This window comes from Macrosteles quadrilineatus, unplaced genomic scaffold (assembly GCF_028750875.1).
Source record: "Macrosteles quadrilineatus isolate MER2022 unplaced genomic scaffold, UCM_ALF_1.0 Scaffold_1__1_contigs__length_201487025, whole genome shotgun sequence".
NCBI lineage: Eukaryota > Metazoa > Arthropoda > Insecta > Hemiptera > Cicadellidae > Macrosteles > Macrosteles quadrilineatus.
The window spans coordinates 85,787,148-85,814,388 of record NW_026542594.1 but is presented as its reverse complement, the minus strand read 5'-3'; the positions used below and the strand labels follow the sequence as shown (position 1 = coordinate 85,814,388).

Below are 27,241 nucleotides of genomic sequence, written 5' to 3'. Positions count from 1 at the left end.
ATTTTCTTCTGTATCATGCCATGTTTTGCAATATAACGTTCTATTACGAAATCAGTGGAAAATCCTTTTATCACAGTAACTCTCTTACAATTATTGCTTACTAGCAGCGCACCCGTCCTTCGTACGGGGATGGCATATAAGACAGTATAAAATGCTTATTGCAGTCATACTCAAGCTTTGCGTTTGCAATGGGGGAGAACACAGTTTGATAAAATTTGGTTCATAAATTTACGGTATGATACGACAACACATCTACCATTGCCATAAAGTTCTACCACTGCACCTAAACAATAGAAAAAAATAAATTATCAAACATTCGCATAATATCAAAAATTATTTGTTAAATTAAAAACGCAAACCTAACTGTAAACAGTCCTACTTTGACTGTTCTCATTGTGTTTCACAGCTTTTTGTTGCTGCTTAGTTCAAATTAGCTGTTGTCATATATGCATAAACAAAATAATAATAGTGCTGCACCCTGTTGGGAAACCTTATAACTTTTAAATTCTATTGCATATTATAGAACCAACTTGTAAAGTTGAAACAGCTGACTAAATTCTTTAATTCCCTTTAAATATTAATACTCATAAGGTTAACATGGGGATCTACAGAGCCACTGGGGCGGAGCCCGAAAGGATTTTGAGATAAGAATATGTCTAAATGTTCATCAAGAATGTGAGCTATCATCATGCCAAATTTCAGCCCGATCCATCCAGTAGTTTATTTGTGATTGAGCAACACACAAACTTTCAGATTTATAATATTAGTATTGCCAATGAAGCCGCACGACCATATAAATGAGGAGGCCCCTAACAGTTCAAGAATAAAAGCCAACTTCACTTTAAGTATATTCCACTACACCTAACATTCCGTATAGAGATTATATTGACAACTTTATGTCATTTATAAGGCTGAGACAACTAACTGACATCCCCCATGTCAAGGAATTCCAGCTTTAACAGTAACCCCACAACCAATTTCTCAAAACTGTGCTAGAGGGTTATCCATTGGCACAGAAGTACGATATGAACTGACGCGACATGACAAAGGAAAAATCTAACTTACACTGTAAAGGATATACCACCCCTTGAAGTTAGATCGTCTCTTCCCAACAAACAGATATTTTTTTTATAAAATCATAGATTAATCTGCATTACACTGATGAAATCACGGAAGTGTTTAGCTACAAAAGATCCACCAATACGATTTTAATACTATTTAAAGGATCTTCCAAAGGAAGAGATACCAAATAATATACTAATAACTCCGATGACGTACAGGATGGGAAATATTATATTCATTGAATGATCAACCATATTTGATAACTATCGCAACTAATATCATTATTGTTTTTACACATAATAATCTTTAAACAATTCTAAATGCTCAAAATATGTATAGCTTCACTCAATTTATCGCAGTTAGATGAATTGGCGTAAACCTTGAAAGTAACCGTCAATTTCGAGGGGTTTCACCTAGTTACATTTAATGCTGCTCACATTTCTTGTGTTTTTTTCACGCTGCGTTCTTGTGTGAAAAAACGCCTCCTGTGTGGCCGTAGCCTGCGGTGCTGTCATTCGGTCCATCGTACTAGCAAAGCAGATATTCCCAACACTCTAGCATAGGGCAGAGGAGTCCCAACACATGACCGCTACCAAGCTTCACAGGTGTTAAAGTAAACAACTAGGGTCACTATGGATAAGACAGTCATGCTCAAAACCTCTCAGATAAATTTTGGTTGTTGGTTTGTTTACCAAGTCTTTTTATATTTGAGAATAAATAATTGAAACATAAACTCTGTCTACACAATCCAAAAGCTTATCTATTTTTACCTTCTAATCACATCCAATATACAAGTTTAAACAATTAGGAAACAAAATAACTCAATAAAACTGCACAACTATATTTTATTAAAGAAAAATATAACAACACTTAACCACTTGATTTATTTGTAAAACCAGTTTTGGTGTACTTATTTAAAAACCTATATAAATATTTGGTTCTCTTCATTAGATTTTGCCATTTCACAGGTTTTTCGTAGTGTTCAGAACCTTCACGCAGCATGTTCTTTCTTCGTAAACAGTGTTGATATTCATTTCCTTTGAATCCTCTCAACCAAGCTGGCACATTATAGAGGAGTCTGGTAGGGTGGAGGTTATCATTGCCCAATATATCAATGTAATCGTTTTGCCCAAACAATGCTCTTCTCTCATTCCAAAAATCCTTCGGTCGGTACACAGGCGTGGGCAGTCTAGTCCCGTCCACATGTGGAAGTGTTCCTCGTTCCAACAACTTTTCCGTGTAACCAAATCTTCGTAGCAATTTCCCTTTGGCCAATTTTTCTGCGTGATATCTGAACCTCACACTCTGGACCTGCACTGAAGACAATGCAGAGGGGAAATGCCATGCAAATCTTGCTATCAGACTCATGTTTGTATTCTGAAACAAACAAAAAACTTATACTATTAAAAAAGCATGTTCCAATCCAACCTCATTATAACAAACCTCTGTGTAATAAATGTCTTGCTAAAGCAATTTTTTTAATCCCCTTTAGCACCATGTAAATTTTACTTCTACATAACTAACAAACTGACTCAACAATATCTGTTTAAGAAATCTTAAACTATCCCGTAGAATAAGTGAGACGCAGGAATTGGCTAACTCAGGAACTCGCTAACTCGGTCGTGTGTCGGAACTGGCTAACTCCGGAACTGGCTAACCGTCTCAGTCAGGAATTGGCTAACTCCGGAACCCGCTAACTCGATTTTGTCTCGCGGCGGAATTCGCTAACTCTGGAAGTCGCTAACCCGGCCGCGCCCACTGCACGGAGCGTTGCCAACCTTGTACGACAAAATAATCGTACACTGCCGTATTTCAAAATGTCAGTGTCAATAAAGATACAGTAAATGTTATTGTTTTTGTTATCAATTCCACTTTTAACAGATAACTAGCCCAAAGTAATTCAAAAGACAATTAAAAAATCATGAAAAAGTGTTTTTTTTATTAAACTGTACAATGGCCAGTTAAATGTTTATGATTTCGATCTTAAATATAAATGCCATCAGTATAAAAGAAAATAATAGGATATGAAAAATATTGAAATTTCAGTTTAATCGGTACTAAATAATTAAACCTCTACGAAACTAAGCTAAAATACACGCAAGTTCTTAAACACGGAAACAGATGTATGTTACATGTTATAAAACCGTTTTTAGATTGTACACCTAAGCCTTCTTTCACACCAGCGCGGTGCGGCACCGTCCCGCACCGTCAATGCGGGGTGACCCGCAAGGCCCTTTCACACTAGCTGCCCGGATCCGGGCGTTTCCAGCCTGAAACTTTGTGCTTTTGGATGTATTTTGTTCAAATAAATAAAAGAAAGATGGTTATGGTACTTGTATCCGAAAATAAAAATACAAATAACTTGCCCCCTTGCCAAATAACTTGCGAAAATCTTTCATTAAATTGTTATTTTATTACGGCAAAAGAATGTTTACTATGCGAAAGATATGTTTACTATCTGTTTTGGATTTTTTCCGACGTAAACAAACAAATAATTGTTATTCTTTTATCGACTGTTTTAACTGTCAACAACTAAAGTAAACACTAACTTTAAATTGAAGGCATAACCTATAACATTCTACTGTATGAGCTTTGTAATGAAGAAAATAATTATTCTTTGTAGTGCAGCGAAAAGTAACGTTAAAAACACAAGTGAAAGTGGGTCTATAATTATTCTCAACCATTTAAAAAGTGCTCGATGAATCTCGCATTGTCACAAATAATGTAATGACTCACTTTCTACTCTTTTTATGAAATATACTATAACATCTGGGACCATATTTTGATTTCATGGCACTATAGGAGATAAAGTAATTCTGTAGTTCAAATTTCGATATATGGATTTTTATGCACATATTTGTAGGCGGTTTTAGCTTAAACAACCACTTCATTTCCTTCCATATAGAAGAAAATGTAAGTGCTTCTTAAACCAAATGTTTTTATATTAAATAAATCAGGTATGTTTAATCAAATCGTTTGTAAAAATTTTAACATGCAAATGTATGATGGTTTGCTGCAGTGGGGGTCTTGTCCTACACACTGGCCTTCAAACTAAACCAAAATATAAAGCTTGACCAAACTAATCAGCACTATATAAGTTTCAACCTCCATACCAAAAACAACAAACTTCCCTATTAATTAACAAGAGAACTACAAAATCAACCACACTCAACCACTGATAGGCATAGACTGTCAAAACTACTGCTATGTGCGGGCGAAACCAGCCCGTCCCGCGTAAGTGTGAAAGCGTACATAAGAACCCATGATCTAAAAACTATTCGTGCGGTTTCGTCCCGCATTGGAAGTTTAGGTTCGTGCGGGTGATTTTTCAACCCGGACAGAGGTTTAGGTCTGTCCGGGTCAACCCGCACTGGTGTGAAAGCTCCTATATGATTCAATAGTCTAAACACCTTCGTCCGGTGCGGGACGGTCCCGCACCGTGCTGGTGTGAAAGAAGGCTAAGCACCACTAGTAAAAAATAGGAGAAGATATAATATTCATATAATAAAACGTGACACGGTAATTTTAATTCACGATTTTTAATAAACTAATTGACGGATTTTCCTGATTTGAGTGTTGGGTTTCCTTTATATTGCTTTCACAAACGATATAAACTATACCAAGCCATTGCTCGGTTCACCGTTCCCCAGTACTGAGCTACACAATAGACAATAGCTTTGTTTTTGGATAAGATAGAATCAGCCTGGAAAAAAACTCCAGACTTTTAAAAAGTAAGCCTACTGAAAGACATAAAATTAATATTAATTCAACAAAATTAAGAGGATGACCCGGGTTCTACACTAATAGCCTACGATAAAAGAAATTTACAAGTTGTATTTATGCATAGACTAACTTTTAATGCAATCCATGAATACATTAGGCCTACCACTTTATAATGTATTGATAAATATTTATTTAAATTCAATAGCTCTATTTAAAAATACATAACCACTACAATGTAATTCTGTAATGACGTTTAACGTGTAAATTTTATTATGATTTATGATTTAAGGTTACTACAAGCCCAGTATATAAAATACGAACTCAAAAATTTTATTTGCAGAAGTTCACAAAATTGTATTTATTCGAATAAAAGAAACAAATGGCGGACTACGAAAATAGATATTTCATAACACGTAATAGATCCAAATTAAATGTGCATTTTTATCTTTTTCATACCAATAAGCTACTATTTAAGTAAGAAACCCACATATAAAACATACTCCCTTATATTAGTACATTTCTCATCCTTACGGATGATCTGAAGACAGTTGTATTGTTAGTTCTGTCCGGTGTATTGTCTCTAGAGGTCGTGTTTGGTTTACAATTGTTTCTTGTTTTCAGTAATTTAAAACCTCGTTTAACCAAATAAAACGTTCTAATCACAACTAATAACACGTCCCCTAGTTATATAACCAAACAGTAAGGAACAAATCATGAAGTTAACTATAAAATAATAGAAACACAATTTTGTCGACACTAGCGATCAGTGTCACCGGACATGAACTAGACACGAAAAACGAGCTTCAAAGTTTACAATGGGATGTAAAGTTTACTTGTGTTGGTTAGTCTATGGTAAGACTATAATGCATTTTCCACCCTAATAATCATAAGAACTTCTCTGTAGTTAAACATACTTCAAAATATATTTATTTTATCGACTACGTTGCTCTTACTCCTAATTAAGCGTAGGATACGACATTATGGTGCCGATACGATATAGGTACTACACTTTCGGCAACACTGGCCAAAAATATTCGTGCTTGGCTCCCATTGGACGGCGAGGCTTCTGATTGGGAGTTAGCGAGTTCCGCCGAGGGACCGTAGCGACTTCCGTACGAGGACGGAATTCGCTAACCCGGCTCTAGAGCGGGTTAGCGGGTTCCGGAGTTAGCCAATTCCGAAACCGAACAAGTTAGCGAGTTCCTCTCATCGACCAAATTTGAAGATAGGGCATTTAACATGGGGTTAGTGAGTTCCAGAGTTAGCCAATTCCGCGGACCCGAATAAGTCACCTCAATATAACAAATTTATCATCACCAGAACAGAGTGTGTTACAAGTCCCCTGTTATCTGTCACCACAAACAGATACAGGGTGTTTTAAAAAGGTGGGGACATTATTTATGTAATGATTCCTTGTGTCAAAATAAAGAGAAATTCATGAATAACACTTTTCTCAAAATCGCTTTATTAACCAGATATCCGCCATTTTGTATTTTTTACATAAACATTTTTATCTTTGGACGGTTTCAACCAATCATTGGTAGGTATGTATGTTAAAGTAAAAGAGATTGAGCAAATGTTAGAACAAATTTACATTGATCCAATTTAAAATTTCAAAATTACAGCTATTTTAATTTTTAAATGTACATTCCAAAAGAATGGCTGATTTTATGTAAAACTGTCAAGAACGCTTTTATTTAGCACTTCAAATTTCCTATCAAACGATACCAAGTTCAAAAAGATCTAATAACAAAAAACTGAAATATCAAGATTTTTAGTTGTAAAATGAGGCAAACCTCTTTTTCCACCACCACTTTTTCATAAAACCAGCCATTCTTTTGTAATTTACGTTTAAAAATTTAGAATGACCGCCATTTTGAAATTTTAAATTTGTTCAAGAAGGTAAATATTTGTTCTAACATGGGTATTTTCTACTTTACATACTACCAAATTTCATAAAGATCAGTTTAAACAATCCAAAAGATCAAAATATTTATATAAAAAATACAAAATGTCAGATATCTGGTTAACGAATTGATTTTGGAAAAAGTTACCGGTATATTCTTCATTTTCTATTTATTTTGACCCAACGAATCACTACATAAATTATGTTCCCACTTTTAAAACACCCTGTATAGAGAATTGCCTGTGTCTTTCCCTCGATTTAGGCTATTGCATAATTGTAATGTTTAAACTCTGAATTTGTCTATTGGAGTGTGACAATAAACGTATTCTGATTCTGTAACGAACAAAAACAAGTAAGTCAATTGTGTCTGGTCAGAACTCTAACAAACAGAAAGAAACATCAATTTTGTCTAGTAAGAACGCTCTGTGAACACAGTACCATAATACACTTAAAAACAAAGTTAAGCTAAGTTATTTCAAACAGGATGATTCTTGGATTTTCAACAATACAATTAAAATACTTCATTGTGTTTTAATAAGTTCAAACCACGGCCTATATTGACCGATGCTGTTAGTGAACCTTGACTTGATGAAATTCCTGCAAACTTAACCTCAAAATAACGAACCATGATTTAACGAATGCTCAGCCCCTAAAGATTTGTTATAGGCCTATAAGATTATAGACTGTATATTATTGAATACTTTTAGCAAATTTCCCATATAGTCGGGTAGATATAGGCACTTGAGATAGAACGAATTCCAACAAATGGTTTTTCAACGGTTTTTGGTAGTAATAGGTGTAGAAAGTTCCAGGAAAAAAGTCTACCAAAATCGGACAACCGGAAGTCGGATTTTTCCAAGATGGCCGCTATGAGGACCTGAAATCTACAAGATGACTGCAAATTCGTCGATTCATGGTTCAGGATTGGCCGATTTCCACGAAAATTGGCAAACACATGTAAAACTATATTTCAAACCTTGATTAAGAAAACCAGACAGACAACATAACCCAAAGATGGATTTTCAGGGTGTTATGTGCTAAAAAATAAGGTTTTGTACCTCAAATATAAGTGTTCAAATATTTTGTACAAAGTTTATTATAATTTCAAATTTATTTTTTCACCATTATATTCAGCATAAAAAACCTAACAATTTAGTATATTGAGTCTTTGTTCTGCTTCAATTTGTTACAGAGATATTGAAAGTACTGTAATAACTTTAGTATGTTTCTTGCCGAGATAAACTCAATGTTAATCTTATGGAGAATAAGCATAAATATTAATATTTATTTTCAGTTAACCTATATGGGTGTCCCGGAACTCTCTACCAATATTTTAGGGCATTGTTCCTGGTTAGTTAACATACCTAAATATCATATTTAAATTGTCCGGAAGTCTTTAGTTACTCACACAGCCGCCATTTTGTTTTTTTAAGTTATTAACTTTTTTCTAAGGAATGGTTAAACATACGAAATTGAAACTTTGCATAAACATTTATGACAACTAGACAAAGCTACCAAAAAATTATGACGATTTTTAAAATTCATAAAACAAAATAGCGGCCATTTTAAATTTTGTTTCTTAAATAACTCGAAAACCGTTGATTTTACAAAAGTTTTACAAGAATAACTTTTTTAAGGCAATTTTATTACAAATCGATTGACACCTTAATTTTGAAGATTGGACAAGTATTAACTGAGATATGGTAGTTTTTGTGATACGTGACCGCTTTTAGCATGCGCTGCAACTAACCTCCAGCATGACACATTTTTAATTAGTCCGATTTTATTTTGTGACTAATTAAATTAAAACCTAATTCTCTACTGAGTAATTTGAGACCAGGAAGAACTTGGTAATCTATTAACAAATCAAGATGTACATCTTTTAATAAAAACTGATTTCTAAAAAGTTATTTAATATTTTGTTGGGGTTGGTAGCTTGTCTCTAACTCGTCATGTGAAGTAGCATCCATAATAATTATCCTGGGCAAAGGTAAAACTCTCTGTATTGTTGGCATCTACAGACCTACAGACCACCTAGTGCTCCGGTAGAGGAAGCTCTTAACATCCTTTCACAAGCACTCAAAGTGCTACCATCTGGAGAAGGGATCAACATCTACATCGTTAGAGATTTCAACGTTGACGGAAATATCAACTCAAATAACAGCTTAGCCCTGAACGAGCTTCTTAATATCTATGGCATTCACAGGACTCCTCTGCCAGCTACAAGAGTCACGATCACATTGCGCTCTTTGATTGACATGGTGTGCACTACCTTGGACAAAGACCAGCTACCAGTTGAAGTGTCAAATATGCACCTCTCAGACCACACAGGCCAACTCACTAGACTGAACATCTTCTAAGAAATCAAGAAATTAATTACCTAATACAACCCGTCGGAATTTCAGCCTAAATAACTTACTTTCACTAAACGAAAACCTCCAAAACCAGACATGGGATTACATTCTAAATTAAGAAAGTGCTGAGGCTGCCTACACTAAGTTCCTAGCTACAGTCATGACGTTATTAGATTGCTTGTGCCCATTGAAACCGATGAGACGTAATTGCCGGATATGTACAACGCTGAAGTCACTGAACTGAAAAAGCAGTTCGTTGAGGCTCAAGATAGGAGTATTCTAAGCGGCGCCCAAGAAGACAAACAAATTGCCTCAAGAAAGAAAAAAAGAGTATGATCTCAAGCTAAGAGATTTGAGACGGCAAGCTAATAAAAACCTGATAGCGGAATCCCGAAATAAGAACAAAACTATATGGAGAGTTATCAACTTTGAGAGATCCCTGAAAAAGAAAGTCACTGAGACAACTTGGAAATTGGAGACTTGCACCAGAACTATCTCGGATACCATCAGCATCGCAGAGCGTTTCAACTCACACTTTGTCAATATTGGTGAAGATACCCTAAGAGCTGCAAATGGAGTCCAGCCAAAAAGATTAACTGCTCAAGGAATGGTTCTGTCCTCACTATCACCCACGACAGAGCAAGAAATCAGTTCTATATTAAGATCCACCAAACCATCAACCTCAGCTGGCATAGACGAGGTCTCAGCCAGAGTGATGAAATTCTGCGAGGATGAACTGCTAACTATTATTATAAATAAGTCCCTAGCTCAAGGAATATTTCCCTCGAAGATGAAGATCTCCGAAGTCTACCCACTCCATAAAAAAAGGAAGCAAAAGTGGCATAAGCCACTTCAGACCAATTTCACTGGTTCCCACTTTTTCAAAGATCCTGGAGAGAATCGTCCTGACAAGGCTAATGAACAACCTGGAGAGAATTAATTTCAAATTCGAAGGGCAACACAGATTTCTCTCCGGAAGATCTATGATGGCAGCCCTGAGTGATGTTGTTGACTTCATCACAGAAAGTCTTGACCGTAGGGAGACTGTCATCAACACATTCCTTGTCCTAAGCAAGGCCTTCGATGTCCTCGACCACGATTGGTTTAGGTGGCAGTGCACTGGAGTGTGTCCTTAGCTACGTGCAGGACCGAACACAGCTGACTGAACTGATGGATACCACTGGGGGTGTCTCACAGTGTGTAAGGTTAAAACTTCAAAAGGTTAAAAGGGGTGTGCCACAGGGCTCGGTCCTAGGACCAGTGCTATTCGCCTTATTTACCTCCGACCTCCTCCACCACGTTAGTGAATTCTGCCATGCTGATATGTGCGCTGACGATCTGTTCTTTTAAACAGCAGCAAGTTTGGTGGATGAACTTGAAGCATCGAACTTTATTTCCATCAGCCTAGCTACTACTGTTTGACAACTGACAACTGTTTGTTTTGACTACTGTTTGACAAACGATATAGTTTTTAATGAAAATAAAACAACACACCTGGGCAGAGGAAAACTGAGTGTGTCCGGACTACCAATCGCATCGACACTGTTGATACTACCAAACATCTGGGAATGGTCCTTGACGATAGTCTGTCATGGAACTCCCCTGTTAGTTCACTCCATCTCAAACTTGGCTCTGCTGTCTTTCGGAATACGGCGAGTGTTGACAACCAGTACTCCAGGTGCAGCTAGGATGGCCTATCACGCCCTCTTCAACAGTCACCTTCCATATGGAACTAAATTTTGGGGTGGTTCGTCACAGGAGAATATCCAGCACATCCTTAAACTCCAGATTTGGGCAGTACGAACCCTAACCAGATTAAAACTAAGAGACAGCAGCAGAGCTGTTTTCAAAGACCTTAACATCCTCACTGTTCCTTCAATATACATTCTGGAGATGACTTCATGCCAGCAAACTGAAGTCCAACAGGCAGGGTAGCAACACAATCACAGCACTTGAAACTCAGCTGACTTCAATTTACCCTACCACAAGACTGCCGTTTTTTCGAAAAGGCCTAGCTACGCGGGGGCAAAGGTTTTTTACTCACCTCCCACGACACATCAAAAATGGAAACAATGCCACACTAAAAACGAGACTTCGCAGGTGGCTTCTGGAAGCTCCTCTGTACAGCATCGAAGAGTTCTTCCGGCGGTCTATTTACGTTTTATATATCTTTAAAAAACTGTAACTTCTCTTTTTTAAAAATGTGTGACACCATTCTATGCTTGAAGCTGTTGAATGAAGATATTTGTATTATATAGTGACTGGGCCGCGTAATTTGTGCCTGTAAAGTCTTGATCTTGATATTGTACGAAAAATAAATTAAGATGAGGTAGAACATAGTATTCTCAGCAATATAGTGAAGTGTGAGAAATGTGGTTAGGAATGGAATATTTGCTTAACTGTGAAACGTTAATTTTCCGGTGCAACTGTGTAAGCATTCGTCTGGAGATATAGAAGCCTCTGCTCAGAGGCCTACTAGCCTACGAGGTATTTATTGAATACATGTACCCAGTGGCGGTTCCAAGGGGGGGGGGGCTACAGGGGCTAAAGCCCCCCCCCCTTGGACCCTGGAAAAATAAATATAAACATACATTTCGTCCTTAAAACACCAATGTCATAAAACAGACATCAATGTAATTTTTTTTTTAAGCTTAATAAGCGATGGCAGGAGTAGTATTAAGTCCCACCGTCACACATAGATAAGCTTTGTGGACAATAGCAGAACGAATAAAACAATATTACGCTATAAAAGTTGTACGCATCATCCAATTATTACAGCAGTCAGTTGTTGACATGCTAGGGCAAAGGCTATCACACGGAGTGAAAGTGTCTTTCACTTTTTGTGCCTCGCTTATAAAACACGATTCCGTACCAAAAAGAGCCACTTTCGCTCCAAGTGATGAAAACTACTATTTCTCATTATTTTGAAGACTTTTTCACTTTTGGGGCATGCTCCTATTTCACCCTGAAAATTTAGTTTGAAAATTGTAAAAAGTACGAAAAATAAGGAGTTTTTTTTATTATTTTATTGTTATTACCTAACTTAACCTATACATAACCTAACTCTCCAACTGGCAATGGGTGAACTCTGTAGTGACATAGCATTTTTGGCAATTTTCCATTCATATTTTTGAAAATTTGGATACAAATTAAACCATCAGATCAAACCTATTGAACCGTATACTTGAATTGTTCGTAATGAACTGAAGAATTTGAAAATGACAATATAAATATTTAGAACAATACGTATTGGCATTATAAAGAAAAAATATAAAAAATTAGTTTTTTTAATTTTGAAAGTAAAACTTTGCTGCATGAACCAAAAAATTCTTTGAAATCCAAGATATACAAAATGTTTCGAATCAATGTCCGGTGGCGGATATATCCGCTTATGGTTATTGATGTTCCGGACGGGAAGTGGATATATCCGCCTTCTCTTCAGACAGACTGGCAGGTGCTTGAGCAGTAACCAGATGTTTCGCGGTACCAAGGCTCCACTTTCCTGCTCTCTCCATGGCTGCGCTCTTTCCCGCACTCCCCCCTCTCTCCTGCACTAACCCCTCTCCCACGCCTCCACCTCTCCCGTGCACCACCCACCTCTCCTACGCTCCCCCCTCGATGTTTCGCGCTCAACACTACGTTGTCTTTATTTTCCGCTGCTTTTCTACTCATCCGCAGACGGGTAGCGGATATATCCGCATAGTTAAAAACGAGTAAACAATTATTTTGATAGTATGTAGTGTTCCATTGTGTTTATTATATGTAAACTTGTATAACAAAACACAAATAAGGAAAATTAATTTTTATTTTTTTCCTATAATTTTTTTCCCGTTCTATGTCACGATTTCGCCCGTCCGGGAAGGGTTAACATTTTGTTGTACCAGAAAGTTATGACCTTAAAACAAAAAATTCCAAGATTGTGCGCTACAAATTTCAACCAAAAACCAAATTTTTTCACAAGAAATGTAGTAAACGTACACATTTTTGTGAAGGCAATAACATTCCTAAATTAAATTAAGTAAGAATTGTCTATGGAAAATTATAATTACTATAAATCTTTATAACTTTTATAAATATTCATATTTTTATAGAAACAAAATTTTGTTATTCAAACGTTTATAATTTTTCATACACATCCAACCCTAATACCAACTACCTATATAAAATGAAAGCAAATGTATTCCCCTACATAAATACTATATACTAGACATTTAAGTCCCTAAAGCGCTTAAATGTAAAACAATTTATTGTAAGAATTATATTATCTATGGGTCAGAATAGATATCCCTGTACACCATATAGTTTGTGTAAAAAGTTTTTTGTTTCTCTTTGTTTGCTGTTGTTGACGTTATTTTCAATAAATAATTAGAATCACTTCAGAGGTTTAACTCTGCTAAAGGCAGCAAACATTGTTTGTGAATAAATACTGGTTACTAAGGTAGCTTTGGTGTTTGGTCTTGTGGTTAATGGTGATAAAAAGGCTTCCCTGATTAAAATTTTGGAAATTGTCTTCGTCAAATATGAAAAGGCAAATAAAGGTGAGTTGAGATAAGCTTAGTTCTTGGTCAAAACCGCTAAAGCATCCCGACCCAGTTATTATTTCTAAGTTTATACTCCTTTTGTAAAGGTTTAGCAAAATTAGTGTAAAGTAAAGGCGAACGAAATTATTTTTTATCAGCATTGACATGCATATTTTTTGTTAGTTTAAGAAACATAAAGAAATGTAAACTATCTCTAGGTTCTACTGTTATATACGGATGCTCTCTTTACTATATATACTATACATGCTAGGCTATATTATTTCAACCTTTTTTCTTCTTTTCTTGGAGCAACAGATGGTATAGGCTATGTTTAAAATCTCCTCCAAACAACATTGTTTTTCCACCCAATGGAATCTGTCATAGTATTTACTTATTAATTAACCAATATATTGCTTGTACGAACCTATTTTATTTTTATTCCCATGTTATTTTCTAAGAGTAGCCGTTGAGGTTATTCCACTTCATGCAAAATATTGATTTAAACACTACGATAAATTTTTAATTAAAAAGGTTAGTAAATTTACAAAGAAAGCGTAGAATAAATCTTGTACATCATATATATATATTAAAACATGACAGAGTTTTTTATTTCACAATTCTGAATCAACCACTTGACGGATTTTCATGATTTTTATGTTGAAAGAAAGATAATTTTGAGAACTAGAGAATGTCGAAGCCATAATTTTTGTTTAGAGTTTCAGTTTTTAAGAAATTAAGTTTTAAATTTTAAAAAGTCTAGCAGCCGACGCTAACATTCTACTCTAGCTTTTTAACGTAACAGGTATAAACATTCAGCGTTTTCGACACAAATTCAGCATTTGGATGATAAATTATTGTCGGGACCACGTAAGTTTGCAGTTGAGGGTGGAGCCTATTTACTATATGGTTTTGAATGAACCAATGAGAACCGTGTGGTGTTGCCAAATCTAATAATACCAGCTGATTTGAAAATATTGCTTAGTATAATTTTATTAGTGTTGTCAAAGTGCGATGTGGCAACGTCGCACTAGCCTTGTCTTGTAGTTGGCTGCCACCAACTGCAAACTTAAGTGGTCCCGACTATAAATGACATACGTAGTAGAATTTACTTATTTATACTATGTATACTATAATTATTGATACGTTCATTTATTCGGTAAGAGGATGAGAGTTTATTTAAATATACATAGTAAAATACTATTTTTTAACAGTATTTACAATATTTAGTTTTTTAAGTGCAATATAATTTTGTTATATATAACTAACAGCTGGTTGAATAAAAAAATATTCTATAGAACTATGAGGTTAGTTTATTTACTCGGTGATTTTGTCATTGATTATAGGAAATAAGTAAGGTTCTATAACCTTTGCTGTGTATGAATCGAAGCCACAACATATTACTACATGGCCACTACATGTTATGATGATCGAAGCCACGCATCATCAAAAGAAAGTTTATGAAAACTATTTTACTTACCTACTCGAATTTTTGAAGAAAGGTTGGAAAGATAACAATGATCACATGTTTTAATTAATCTTTTCAGCTTTTTCTTTACTATAAATTTTGAACTGCTTTAAACTATGCTTGAATTAGTAATAGACACCTATATTCAGTTTTAATGGACTACTCGATTCCTGTGCGTAGGACAGGCCAAAAAGCTCGTATGTTTAAAAAAAAGCAGAAGTTCTCCATTTAATCTTGAATCGTTAATTAATTAGTCAATGTGGTTATTTCAAGTTAAATATTCCTTCAATACTCGAATTTTTGAAGAAAGGTTGGAAAGATAACAATGATCACATGTTTTAATTAATCTTTTCAGCTTTTTCTTTACTATAAATTTTGAACTGCTTTAAACTATGCTTGAATTAGTAATAGACACCTATATTCAGTTTTAATGGACTACTCGATTCCTGTGCGTAGGACAGGCCAAACAGCTCGTATGTTTAAAAAAAAGCAGAAGTTCTCCATTTAATCTTGAATCGTTAATTAATTAGTCAATGTGGTTATTTCAAGTTAAATATTCCTTCAATACTCGAATTTTTGAAGAAAGGTTGGAAAGATAACAATGATCACATGTTTTAATTAATCTTTTCAGCTTTTTCTTTACTATAAATTTTGAACTGCTTTAAACTATGCTTGAATTAGTAATAGACACACTATATTCAGTTTTAATGGACTACTCGATTCCTGTGCGTAGAACAGGCCAAACAGCTCGTATGTTTAAAAAAAAGCAGAAGTTCTCCATTTAATCTTGAATCGTTTATTAATTAGTCAATGTGGTTATTTCAAGTTAAATATTCCTTCAATACTCGAATTTTTGAAGAAAGGTTGGAAAGATAACAATGATCACATGTTTTAATTAATCTTTTCAGCTTTTTCTTTACTATAAATTTTGAACTGCTTTAAACTATGCTTGAATTAGTAATAGACACACTATATTCAGTTTTAATGGACTACTCGATTCCTGTGCGTAGGACAGGCCAAACAGCTCGTATGTTTAAAAAAAAGCAGAAGTTCTCCATTTAATCTTGAATCGTTAATTAATTAGTCAATGTGGTTATTTCAAGTTAAATATTCCTTCAATACAACAATAAACAACCTTTAAATTATTAGAAACTTTATTCAGCCATTCTAAGTTCAAGTATTTTGATTTGAGCCAGCGCCCATGATTCTACATGCGTATTTAAATACGCTTAAAAATACACAAATTTGAAAGGTTTCACAGTAAAATAATTTATTTCAACTTTCTAATACGTAACTAAAAAGTCTTAATTATTATAGGTAACGTTATCCCTGGTTTTATATAGTATGCAGTAGATTGCACAATTGACTGGCAAATGAGTAATCCAAATGTTACATTGCCCACTGGCTTATTTATTTATTTATTTATTGAACACCAACGGCAAACACCATTTTACATTAAGTAGCTACAAAGAAAATATTATAAAAATTTAATAATTAACAGAGGAGTAGAAAACAATATTTAAAACTAATTATTACATGGCAAAACAATGGATATTGATGTTACAGAAAAATATAACAATGTATAAAAAATATAACAATAACAAAATATAACAATGAATATATCAATAACAAGAATACAAACAAAATAGATCACAAAATTAACATGAGAAAAATCAACAACAAAGGAACAACAACAACAAAGCTTTTACGGGGTACCCTCAAGGATGCTGTCAGCCGCAGAACGCCGAACCACTCCCAAGGAGGCAGGTAGAAGGTCAACAGAGCTGCTTATCACATTCCCGAGGCGCATAATCCGGGGAATGGGACTGGATATGGCGTAGTTAGTCCCAGTATGGTCAAGTTCAAATACACGCTGATGTCTCGTGATTCTCGAAGGAACATGGAAGTTTATCCTTTCCAGCAAGAAGGGGCAGTTTACTTGGTTATTTATCAGTTTGTAAAGAAAGGTCACATCAGCCACTCGCCTTCTGTTTTCAAGACTCGGAATGTCATACATATTAGAGAGCTCGTCAACCCGGACGTCACGAAAGTCAAGTCCAGCACGACATCCCAGGAACCTGATGAAGCGTCTTTGTACCGACTGAAGATGGTAAATATGGCCAAGATGGTATGGTGACCAAACCAAGGTAGCATACTCGAGTAGCTGCAGGATGAGAGACTTGTACAGGATAATACAGGCATAGTTGCTCAAACTATGTCTAGCAGAGCGGAATACCAATCCGAGCATACGAGAGGCCCTGGTGCAGATTTGGTTTATGTGGGGTCCAAACTCGAATGAGAAGTCAATTAGAACACCAAGATCCTTGATGGTATTGCATCTCTCAACCCGGTTACCATCATAGACGAGTCGATTTAGCCCAAAAAAGCCTCTATGATAGAACAAATTCCAACAAATGGTTTTTTGACGGTTTTTGGTAGTAATAGGGGTAGAAAGTACCAGGAAAAAAGTCTACCAAAATCGGACAACCGGAAGTCTGGTTTTTCCAAGATGGCCGCCGTGAGGCCCTCAAATCAACAAGATTACTGCAAATTCGTCGATTCATAGTTCAGGATTGGCCGATTTCCACGAAAATTGGCAAACACATGAAGAACTATATTTCCAACCTTAAATATGAAAACTAGGCAGACAAAGTAACCCAAAGATGAATTTTCAGGGTATTATGTGCTAAAAAAATAAGATCTTTTACCTCAAATATATGTTTTTCTAATATTTTGTACAAAGTTTGTTATAATTTCAAATTTATTTTTTCACCATTAGATTCAACACAAAAAACCTAACAATTTAGTATATTGAATCTTTGTTCTGCTTCAATTTGTTACAGAGATATTGAAAGTAATAACTTTAGTATGTTTTCTTGCCGATATAACTCAATGTTAATCTTATGGAGAATAAGCATAAATATTAATATTATTTTTCATTATACCTATATAAATAAGACTTTTTGTTCTGCTTCATATTATCTGTTTTAATATTTTTTTTACTAAAAATTCCTTTTTTGGCAGTTACCATTGCAGCAAACCTACGTATTCGGTTCCTCAGTTTTAATCATAAAGAGAATAAGCAAAAACCACTTTCTTATTAGTCCGAGAAGTATATAATATAACCTTAAAAACAATACAAGAAAACTTTTTTTGGTTTTATGTTGTAGTTTTGGGTGTGCAGAGTCGGATTTTCCCAACATTGGACAAATTTTGAAAAAAAATAGCATAGTCATTTTCTATGCACAATTTTCTAAATATTGACTTGGGACCAACATCGATATTTATTGGGTGGTCAGTACTTCATTTCGATGGGAAACGTATTTTGGCCGCCATTTTGGATCCACCTTATTGGATATAATTTTTTGTTGTTGTAACGACAGTGTTGTGACACATTATTACTATATAAACTAGATTTTCACGCATATTCCATTGCCGAAATCTGTTTTTAAATACATTTTTTTGTTTTAAACGTTTTATACTTTGAAATATTTTACGATTATTTTCCTTATCTTCAGTTAGTAGTTCATTCTTAAATAATTAATGATGTAAGGGCTTTCATTTGAGCTATTGATCATTAAAATTGGACGAGTTAGAGACGAGCTACCAATCCCAAAAAAATATTAAATTTAAATTTTTATAAATCAGTTTTTATTAAATGATTTATATCTCGGGTACATAATACGTCACCAAGTTCTTTCTGGTCTCAAATTACTTAGTAGAGAATTAGGTTTTTATTTTATTAGTCACTAAATAATATCTGACTAATTAATAAAATAACCCCGCCGCAGCAAACCTGCAGACTAAGCGAATTTCCATTTGACTGATTGGATTTACACTGAAATGTCTACTTAAAAATATAACATTTATTCTCTATTTAAATAGGATTAGTTTAACTAGTACTTAGGTTTGCTGCATCAGGGAGAGTAAAACTGTTTTTTTTTTTTTTTGTAAAACGTTAATAGTTAGTAAGAAATAAAAACATTTTCCAAATTTGATCAAAATATGTTCATAAACAAGCAAACTACAACAATTTACTTATTCTCCATAAGAATAACATGGGAATTTTAAATTTACAATTTTTTGGAATTTTCTCCGTAACCATTAGGCGCATAATAACGCTTCAATATACTAAATTATTTGTTTTTTTAAGCTCTACAAAATGGTTTGGAAAGAAATTGCTAAATTTTATGTTTTTTGGGTCAAAAATGGGAAAAACCTATTTTTACCCCATAAAACCCCCCATAAAACCCCGTTCCCATGGTCCGATCATGCTGGTTCGCGAACTCGTTCGAATAAACGTAGGTTTACACGTTTGTACCAAATTTCATCAAAATCGGATCATTTTTGCTCGAGTTATCGTGCTAACGGACATATATATATATATAAATATATAAATATATATATATATATATAAATGAATTTGAAAGGATGGTGTTTTTGGCCTCTAGGGACCTCAAAATGAAAAAAAAATTGGTCCCGCGTCCAGGTCTTACCTTGAGTACTACGGTAATAGCTTATTCCCTATATGGGAAATTCGCTAAAATGAGTCATGCACCTTAATTTAATATTAAATTATTTACATTTGAAATGTGTCTTTAGTTAAGTACATGTATCCCCAATTCTAATAACTTTTATTTAGTGATTTAAAAAATTAGCCCTAACATTTACTGGGTAATATGAAACCAGAAAGAACTTGGTGGCGTATTAAGAACCCGAGATATAAATATTTTAATAAAAATGTATTTCTAAAAAGTGAAATTTAATATTTTGCTGGGGTTGGTAACTAATCTCTAACTCGTCAGATTTTAATGATCAATAGTTCAAATGAAACCCCTTAAATCACTAAATGTTTAAGGCTAGAACGAACTGCAATCATTAATATGTACTGGAGATATAAGAAAAAATAATCTTAAAAAATGTTCAAAATACGAAACGTCCTTAAGAATGTATGCAGGAGAATTTTCGTTTGAATATATCTTTAAAACGAAACAAAGATATTTAAAAACTCATTTTGGCAATGGAATGGGCGTGAAAATCTAGTTTAAAATAATGTGTCACAACATTGCCATTACATAAAAAAATATATTTATATCCAATATGGCCGATCCAAGATGACGGCCAAAAACACGTTTCCTATTAAAATGACACTGTCATTACATTTAAAAAAATATTTATATCCAATAGGGGGATCTAAAATGACGGCCGAAAACACGTTCCCTATCGAAATGAAGAAATGACCACCCAATAAATATCGGTTTGGTCTGAAGTCAATATCAATGAAAATGCATGTAGATTTATTTTTATTTTTCCAATGATAAGAAAATTTGGCATATTAAATCTTGATTCTAGGGGTTTTCCGGTAGACCTATTATTGGCAATTTTTACTATGTTACTCTGCATACCCAACACTACAACATAAAACCATAAAACGTTTTCTTGCAATTTTTTAAGGTAATATTCTATACTTCTCGGACTACGTTTCCGAAAATACGTTTCCCATCGAAATGAAGTACTGACCACCCAATAAATATCGATGTTGGTCCCAAGTCAATATTTAGAAAATCGTGCATAGAAAATGATTATGCTATCTTTTTTTCAAAATTTGTCCAATGTTGGGAAAATCCGACTCTGCACACCCAAAACTACAACATAAAACCATAAAAAGTTTTCTTGTATTGTTTTTAAGGTTATATTATATACTTCACGGACTAATAAGAAAGTGGTTTTTGCTTATTCTCTTTATGATTAAAACTGAGGAACCGAATACGTAGGTTTGCTGCAATGGTAACTGCCAAAAAATATTAAAACAGATAATATGAAGCAGAACAAAAAGTCTTATTTATATAGGTTTAATGAAAAATAATATTAATATTTATGCTTATTCTCCATAAGATTAACATTGAGTTATATCGGCAAGAAAACATACTAAAGTTATTACTTTCAATATCTCTGTAACAAATTGAAGCAGAACAAAGATTCAATATACTAAATTGTTAGGTTTTTTGTGTTGAATCTAATGGTGAAAAAATAAATTTGAAATTATAACAAACTTTGTACAAAATATTAGAAAAACATATATTTGAGGTAAAAAATCTTATTTTTTAGCACATAATACCCTGAAAATTCATCTTTGGGTTACTTTGTCTGCCTAGTTTTCATATTTAAGGTTGGAAATATATTTCTTCATGTGTTTGCCAATTTTCGTGGAAATCGGCCAATTCTGGAACTATGAATCGACGAATTTGCAGTCATCTTGTCGATTTGAGGGCCTCACGGCGGCCATCTTGGAAAAACCCGACTTCCGGTTGTCCGATTTTGGTAGACTTTTTTCCTGGTACTTGCTTCACCTATTACTACCAAAAACCGTCGAAAAACCATTTGTTGGAATTTGTTCTATCTCAAGTGCCTATATTTACTCGACTATCAAGAGAGTAGTTAGCTAACACTGTATTTAATTTCCTGCTGAACGTGATCAATTTGGTTTTTGTTGGATTCACAGCCATGTCATTGGAGAGGCACCAGCCAAATACGTCGTCGAGGGCGTCCTGCAAGGACTGGCAGTCATGATGGGATGCAACTTCAACGAGTAGCTTGATGTCATCCGCAAATAGAAGAAATGGGACTTTGATGACCTTCTTAATGTCATTAATAAAGATGGAAAACAAGAACGGTCCAAGATGAGACCCCTGAGGAACACTAGAACTTGCAGCGAAGAAAGAAGAGACTTCAGAACCGAGGCGTACAGCAAGCCGTCGATTGGTAAGGTAGCTCTTAAACCATTGTAGAATCCTTCCAGCGAACCCATAGCCTTGGAGCTTTGCAAGCAGATGACTATGATTTATCTTGTCAAAAGCTTTACTAAAGTCAAAGTAAATGGCGTCAACTTGATTTCTTCGACCAAAGGCTTCCAACACCAGACACTGGAGAGATAAAAGATTCGTCACAGTGGAGCGAAAGCCATGCTGCTCATCAATTATGATATGTTTAAATAAATGATGTACGATGTCTAAAATAAGCCCTTCAAAAACTTTACTGAGGACGGACTGGATTACTATGGGCCTGTAATTTGTAACATCGCAACGATCACCGGCTTTGAAGATTGGAACCACATAACCATATTTCAGTGTGGAGGGAAATGTGCCTGTAGACAAACTGAGGTTAAATAAGAAATGGAGCTGGTGTACCAACTCAGAGTGGCAGAATTTGAGTACTCCTGGCGTGATGTTGTCAGGTCCACTTCCCTTGGTGGGGTCCAAGTGAAGAAGCTTCTTATTGATATTTTCAAAGGAGATAGCACATTCTGATATGGTGAATGGAGTATCAAATGAAGGTACTGGCAGCTCATCAAGGGACGCATGAGAGTAGACGGACGACAAATATTCAGCAAACAGCTCATTCATCTCATGTGGGTGGGAAACCTCAGTTGGACCATGTTTAAGGGAGCAGGGCATGGAAGATGTTCGATTGAGATTCTTCACAAAACTCCAGAAGATCTTGACATTAGTGGAAATGGTAGTATTAACATTAACATGGTTGACGTAGCTCAAACGACAATCCCTGGATACAGCCCTGCATCGGTCCCGAATGACGCTAAAGTTGTGGTAGTCAATCATGTTGAGAGATAACTTATATTTCTTGTGAAGCGTCTTCTTGAGAATAACAAGTTCCCTAAGCTCTTCGGAGAACCATTTTGGAAAGACGGAGGGACTGACAGACTTCCAAGGAGAGTGAGATTTGATGAGTTCGCTGAGTTGACTGCAAAAAGTGGAGAATTGAAGATTAACGTCGCTGCAATCATAGTCGAGCTGAATGGCTCCGTCCTGGAGGTCAATTTTAACCTTTTCAATGTCACATCTTCGAATGTTCCTGATGAAAGTAGGGTGCTTTGGGTGCTCAATCGATGGTTCAGGGATATCTGCAGAAACACACAAGCTAGGATGGCAGAGTTCTTGGGCAAGGAGGGGGTCATTAGCATGTGACACGGTAAAGACGTCGGATGACCCAAAGATCAAGTCCAGCTGAACTCCTCTATCATTCACCACATCACTAATCTGATTGACACCAAGATGTGCAGCCAAGTCCAAAATGATATTGACCGGTGGAGGAGCAGTTGACAGTTCGGGGTGAATCCAGTTGAAGCCAGGTAGATTGAAGTCCCCAGCAATTAGTATGTGGTCATAGTTGTGGTAGACGGACAATACTTCCACTAGTGACTCAGCAAACAGAGAGTAGAGTCTTGTTTGAGCTTGAGGAGGGATATAGGCTGCACAGACAACTATCTTGCAGCTGGCTGTAAGTTTAACAAGAACACACAGTGCCTCCACTGGTAAATCGGGCTGTACGATTTCGGATGAAAAAATAGTCTTGTGGACGGCAATCAAAACACCCCCACCATCCTGCTTGCTACTAGTTTGGGGCGAATGATCCTTTCGGTAGACAACGTATCCATCAAAGCCAAGCTCTGAAGAAGTAATTGTGGGATTCAAGTTTGTTTCGGTAAATATAATAATTTTATTCATGGAGATAGGGACAAGGGCATGCAAAGACGTGAGTTTGGAACAAATCCCATTAACATTTTCATACAAAAAGGAAAAGTGTTCAATGCTTTTGGTGCTTAGTCGTTTTTTGACTGGACAATTTTTGGGATTCCATTACTATATTTAATGGTGAGATTTCCTTCACCAGACTCAGATCGACGGGACAGCTCAGCTCTAAGTTTTTTTAAATGCTCAACCTCATTATTAGTTCGGTCGCGGCTAATAGAAGTTTTGGAGAAATTCTCTCCAAGCCCTTTTAGAAAATCCTTAGTAGCAACCTTGCCACACGAACAGAAGCCTCACAGCCAACAATAACTTTGATTGGACGGGATTTGCCTCTTGACCCTTTCCCAACACGAAAGAACTTGAAGGAGTTCACATTTAAACTAGGTTCAATTGCTGTGAAAATGACTTTCAGGTGTTCCTTATCATCCATCATTCTGTCCTCGGCCGTACTCTTTGTGCTCTCACGCAACCCAAAGACCATAACATTTTTGGCCCGGAGATTTCTTTCATTAATTTCTTCATTAGTGGAGCCAGGCAGGAATCAGAAGAGGAGTGGCTTTCAAGCTTGGCTAATCGTTCGCCATGTGTATCGACCGTTGTGGAGGCTTTAGCCAGGTTCTGGGATATGGAATCCACTTTATTTTCGACAGAAGTCACCCGTGGTTCCAAGCTTGATAAGGAGTTTGACACAGCAGACACCTCCGCTCTAATTTCCGCCACGTCTTTAGAAATGTCATCAATTTTGTTCACTTTACCAAGCAGCTCATCAAGCTTAGATGACGGAAGTCATTTGCCCGGAAAGTTGAGATATAGGGAAAACATATTACAACTAAAATAAAAAAGGCGGAAAAAGAGACATAGTCCATACGGGAACACGACCATTTAATATTGCCATCGTTGCCCAAGCCGTTGTATTCAGTTTTATTCATTCTTATGCATTCACGGTGAAACCATCGTTTGCAATCCCCGTCACACTCCAGTGCGTCTTCTGAGTCAAGGACTGCTTTAACACAAACAGGGCAGGTGACAGACATGATAACGCCGTTGATATAGTATAAAATAGTTTTAGAACAGCACAACCAAGAGGCTTGATAGGCAAAACGATGAGAAGCGCGCCCTTCAATGACGATATTCAACCTACATTACTGATGGCTACTCAATTCACCATCGGTTCCTCGTACAGTATTGCAGTAAAAAAAAAAAACGGAAAAATTCAGTTTATCAAGGAGATATCAACAACTCAGATTGCAATTAGATAGGTGGGTGCACTTCATACAGTATTTATTCTTACAGTTGATAACATCTAGAAGGCTGTGGAATATGACAGACGCAGATTCGTTTGCTTGGTTCAGTTCCTTCGTTCCACAAATCCACAAAGTGAAATAGGGTTATGTATGGCAGACAAATTTGGCAGAATAGGGCTGGACCAATTTGGGGGAATAACACGTAGTTAGATGAGGTAAATAGAATGTTAATGGTTTAATACATTCATCTTTCTTCCAGATTTGCGATCCAATACAATTTGTTGGCAAACTACCTATACGTAGGCTATGTTATAAATAATTAAACAGATACGATGTCACAGTGCAAGCAAGATAAATCGTGATTACTAGCCAGCAGACGAAAAAACAACAGACAAAAAAAAAAGGTAGCTTAATGATAAATAATGATCAGCTGTGTAAAGTAAACAAAAATCAGTAGTAACTTAAATGGCTTCTAATGCTATTCTTATAGGGAACTTTTTAAGTTTTATCTCATTTTGTGTTAAAATGATGGGAATTACACTATTTTTCCCGCCGTCACGGGATTGAGACTATTAATTTTAGCCCTCTCTCATCGTTCTACGACTTCCCAGTCGCCCACAATTTTGACGCAAAGAATCGGCTTACGTAATTAATATATAGAAGTATAGGTACATAGTAGGTAGTAGGTAGTAATAAAGGCAAGTATAAATAAATAAATATTTTATACCTAGTGTTTTATATAAAATGCTGCTGCGCCTTTTTCATGTGGCGATCAAATTGTTTCTTCACTATGACGAGATGTTTAAAAAACTGGCTAAATGTAATGTCCCAAGCCTCAAATTTAGTAAGTCTATGCTCGAGAAACAGTTTACAAACTAAATGAAAGTGTTGGGTATCGATAGTCGATATATCAAAAATATCGATGCTTACAAGTCGATAATCGATGTTTTTTCCATCGATAGATGTTATCCAATATATTTTTAGTATCGATATTTTAGCCTACTCTGAAATTGTTACAATCGATTTTTACTCCAATATTTTTGTTAATAGCGCGTAAGCTTAGGCCTATAGGCTATATTAGTACATTTTACTCCAATATTTTATTTTTTAATATCACTTATCATGGCCATCGGTGTATAAGAAGTAATTATTTCTCTGGTTTAAGCCTGAGGTTTAAATCTGAGGTTAAAATATTGTCTAACCTAAGATCGTCAAAGTTAGTCTAGATTTGGGAAAGCTGCCCTTTTGGGATAGGTCCGAGATCCGATAACTTAAGTAGGCTACAAAGAAAACATTGAGAGGCAAACTTTTGGGTAGGTACACTTCCATATCTGTTGGCACAAACAACTGAATGAAAATATCGATCGATATATCGATTAGGCTATTCGATATATCGTTTGGTTAGTTAGGTAAGATTAATCTAGCCTAACCTAACTAACCAAAAGATATATCAAATTAAACAATCGAATAATTAATATTAATCATTCGGTTGTTTGTGCCAACAGATATGGAAGTGTACCCATAATTTTATTTATTCAGTATTTGGTCCGATGTTTTACTAAATAGGCCTATCGATGTTTTACTCCGATATTTATCGATATTTTGACTTCGATATTTTATTGACATCGATGTTTAAAGGCCGATATGATTATCGATACTAATATCGATGTTACTGCATCAATATCCCAACACTAATCTAAATGATTACAAATTTACAACTAATAAAGGGTACAGTTTCTTAACTGGGCTACGCTAATATAGATTGAAACTATCGAATCGATTAGTAAACCTTCATGCGATTTTTTCACCATCAGCAAGTTTGGTTGGTTAGGTTAGGTTATGATAGCTTTATTTTATAATAGATATATATAAAAATATCGATTATTAATCAGTATTTTCAATTCGATAGTTTCAATCAATATTAGCATAGCCCAGTTAAGAAACTGTAGCCTACCCCTAATGAATATGATTCAAAGTGACAGTCACACCCGTAATATTGTTAGTAAACAGTCAATAAAGATCTGAAGATCTCAAAAACCGGCTAAAAATAGTCTCAAGTTTCTAAAAGTAGGGTAGTCACATTTCAGTCAAGGCACAATAAATAATATCCAAAACCAAACATTTACAAATTTACAACTTATTTATAGTTCCACGATGTAAATTAATACCTGACTTACCTAAGAAAAATCACACCAAAACTCGAACTTGTTGACAGAATGACAGAGATTGACTGATTGATTGAGGTTATAATTCACGAAAGAAAAGTAACACTGCTGATAACTTCAGCACATTACATACATTTCATTATTATCATACAGCAAATAACATGTGGCGCCCTGCCCCTTAACGAACACGTAAAAATTGATTGGTTTGTTTTTGTGTGAGATCATACTGTAACTTATATCGAAATAATATTTGCAC

General features: G+C 35.4%; 1 protein-coding gene across 1 annotated transcript; it reads right to left on the bottom strand.

The window, feature by feature from the left end:
* Positions 1–1,887: 1,887 nt before the first annotated feature.
* LOC128983449 (39S ribosomal protein L51, mitochondrial) lies at positions 1,888–27,131 on the bottom strand. Its single transcript, XM_054403125.1, has 2 exons — positions 26,998–27,131; positions 1,888–2,439 (listed from the first exon to the last, which is right to left on the bottom strand). The coding sequence occupies exon 2, from the start codon at positions 2,428–2,430 to the stop codon at positions 1,933–1,935; it is 498 nt and encodes a 165-aa protein (XP_054259100.1). The 5' UTR covers positions 2,431–2,439; positions 26,998–27,131; the 3' UTR covers positions 1,888–1,932.
* Positions 27,132–27,241: the final 110 nt, after the last annotated feature.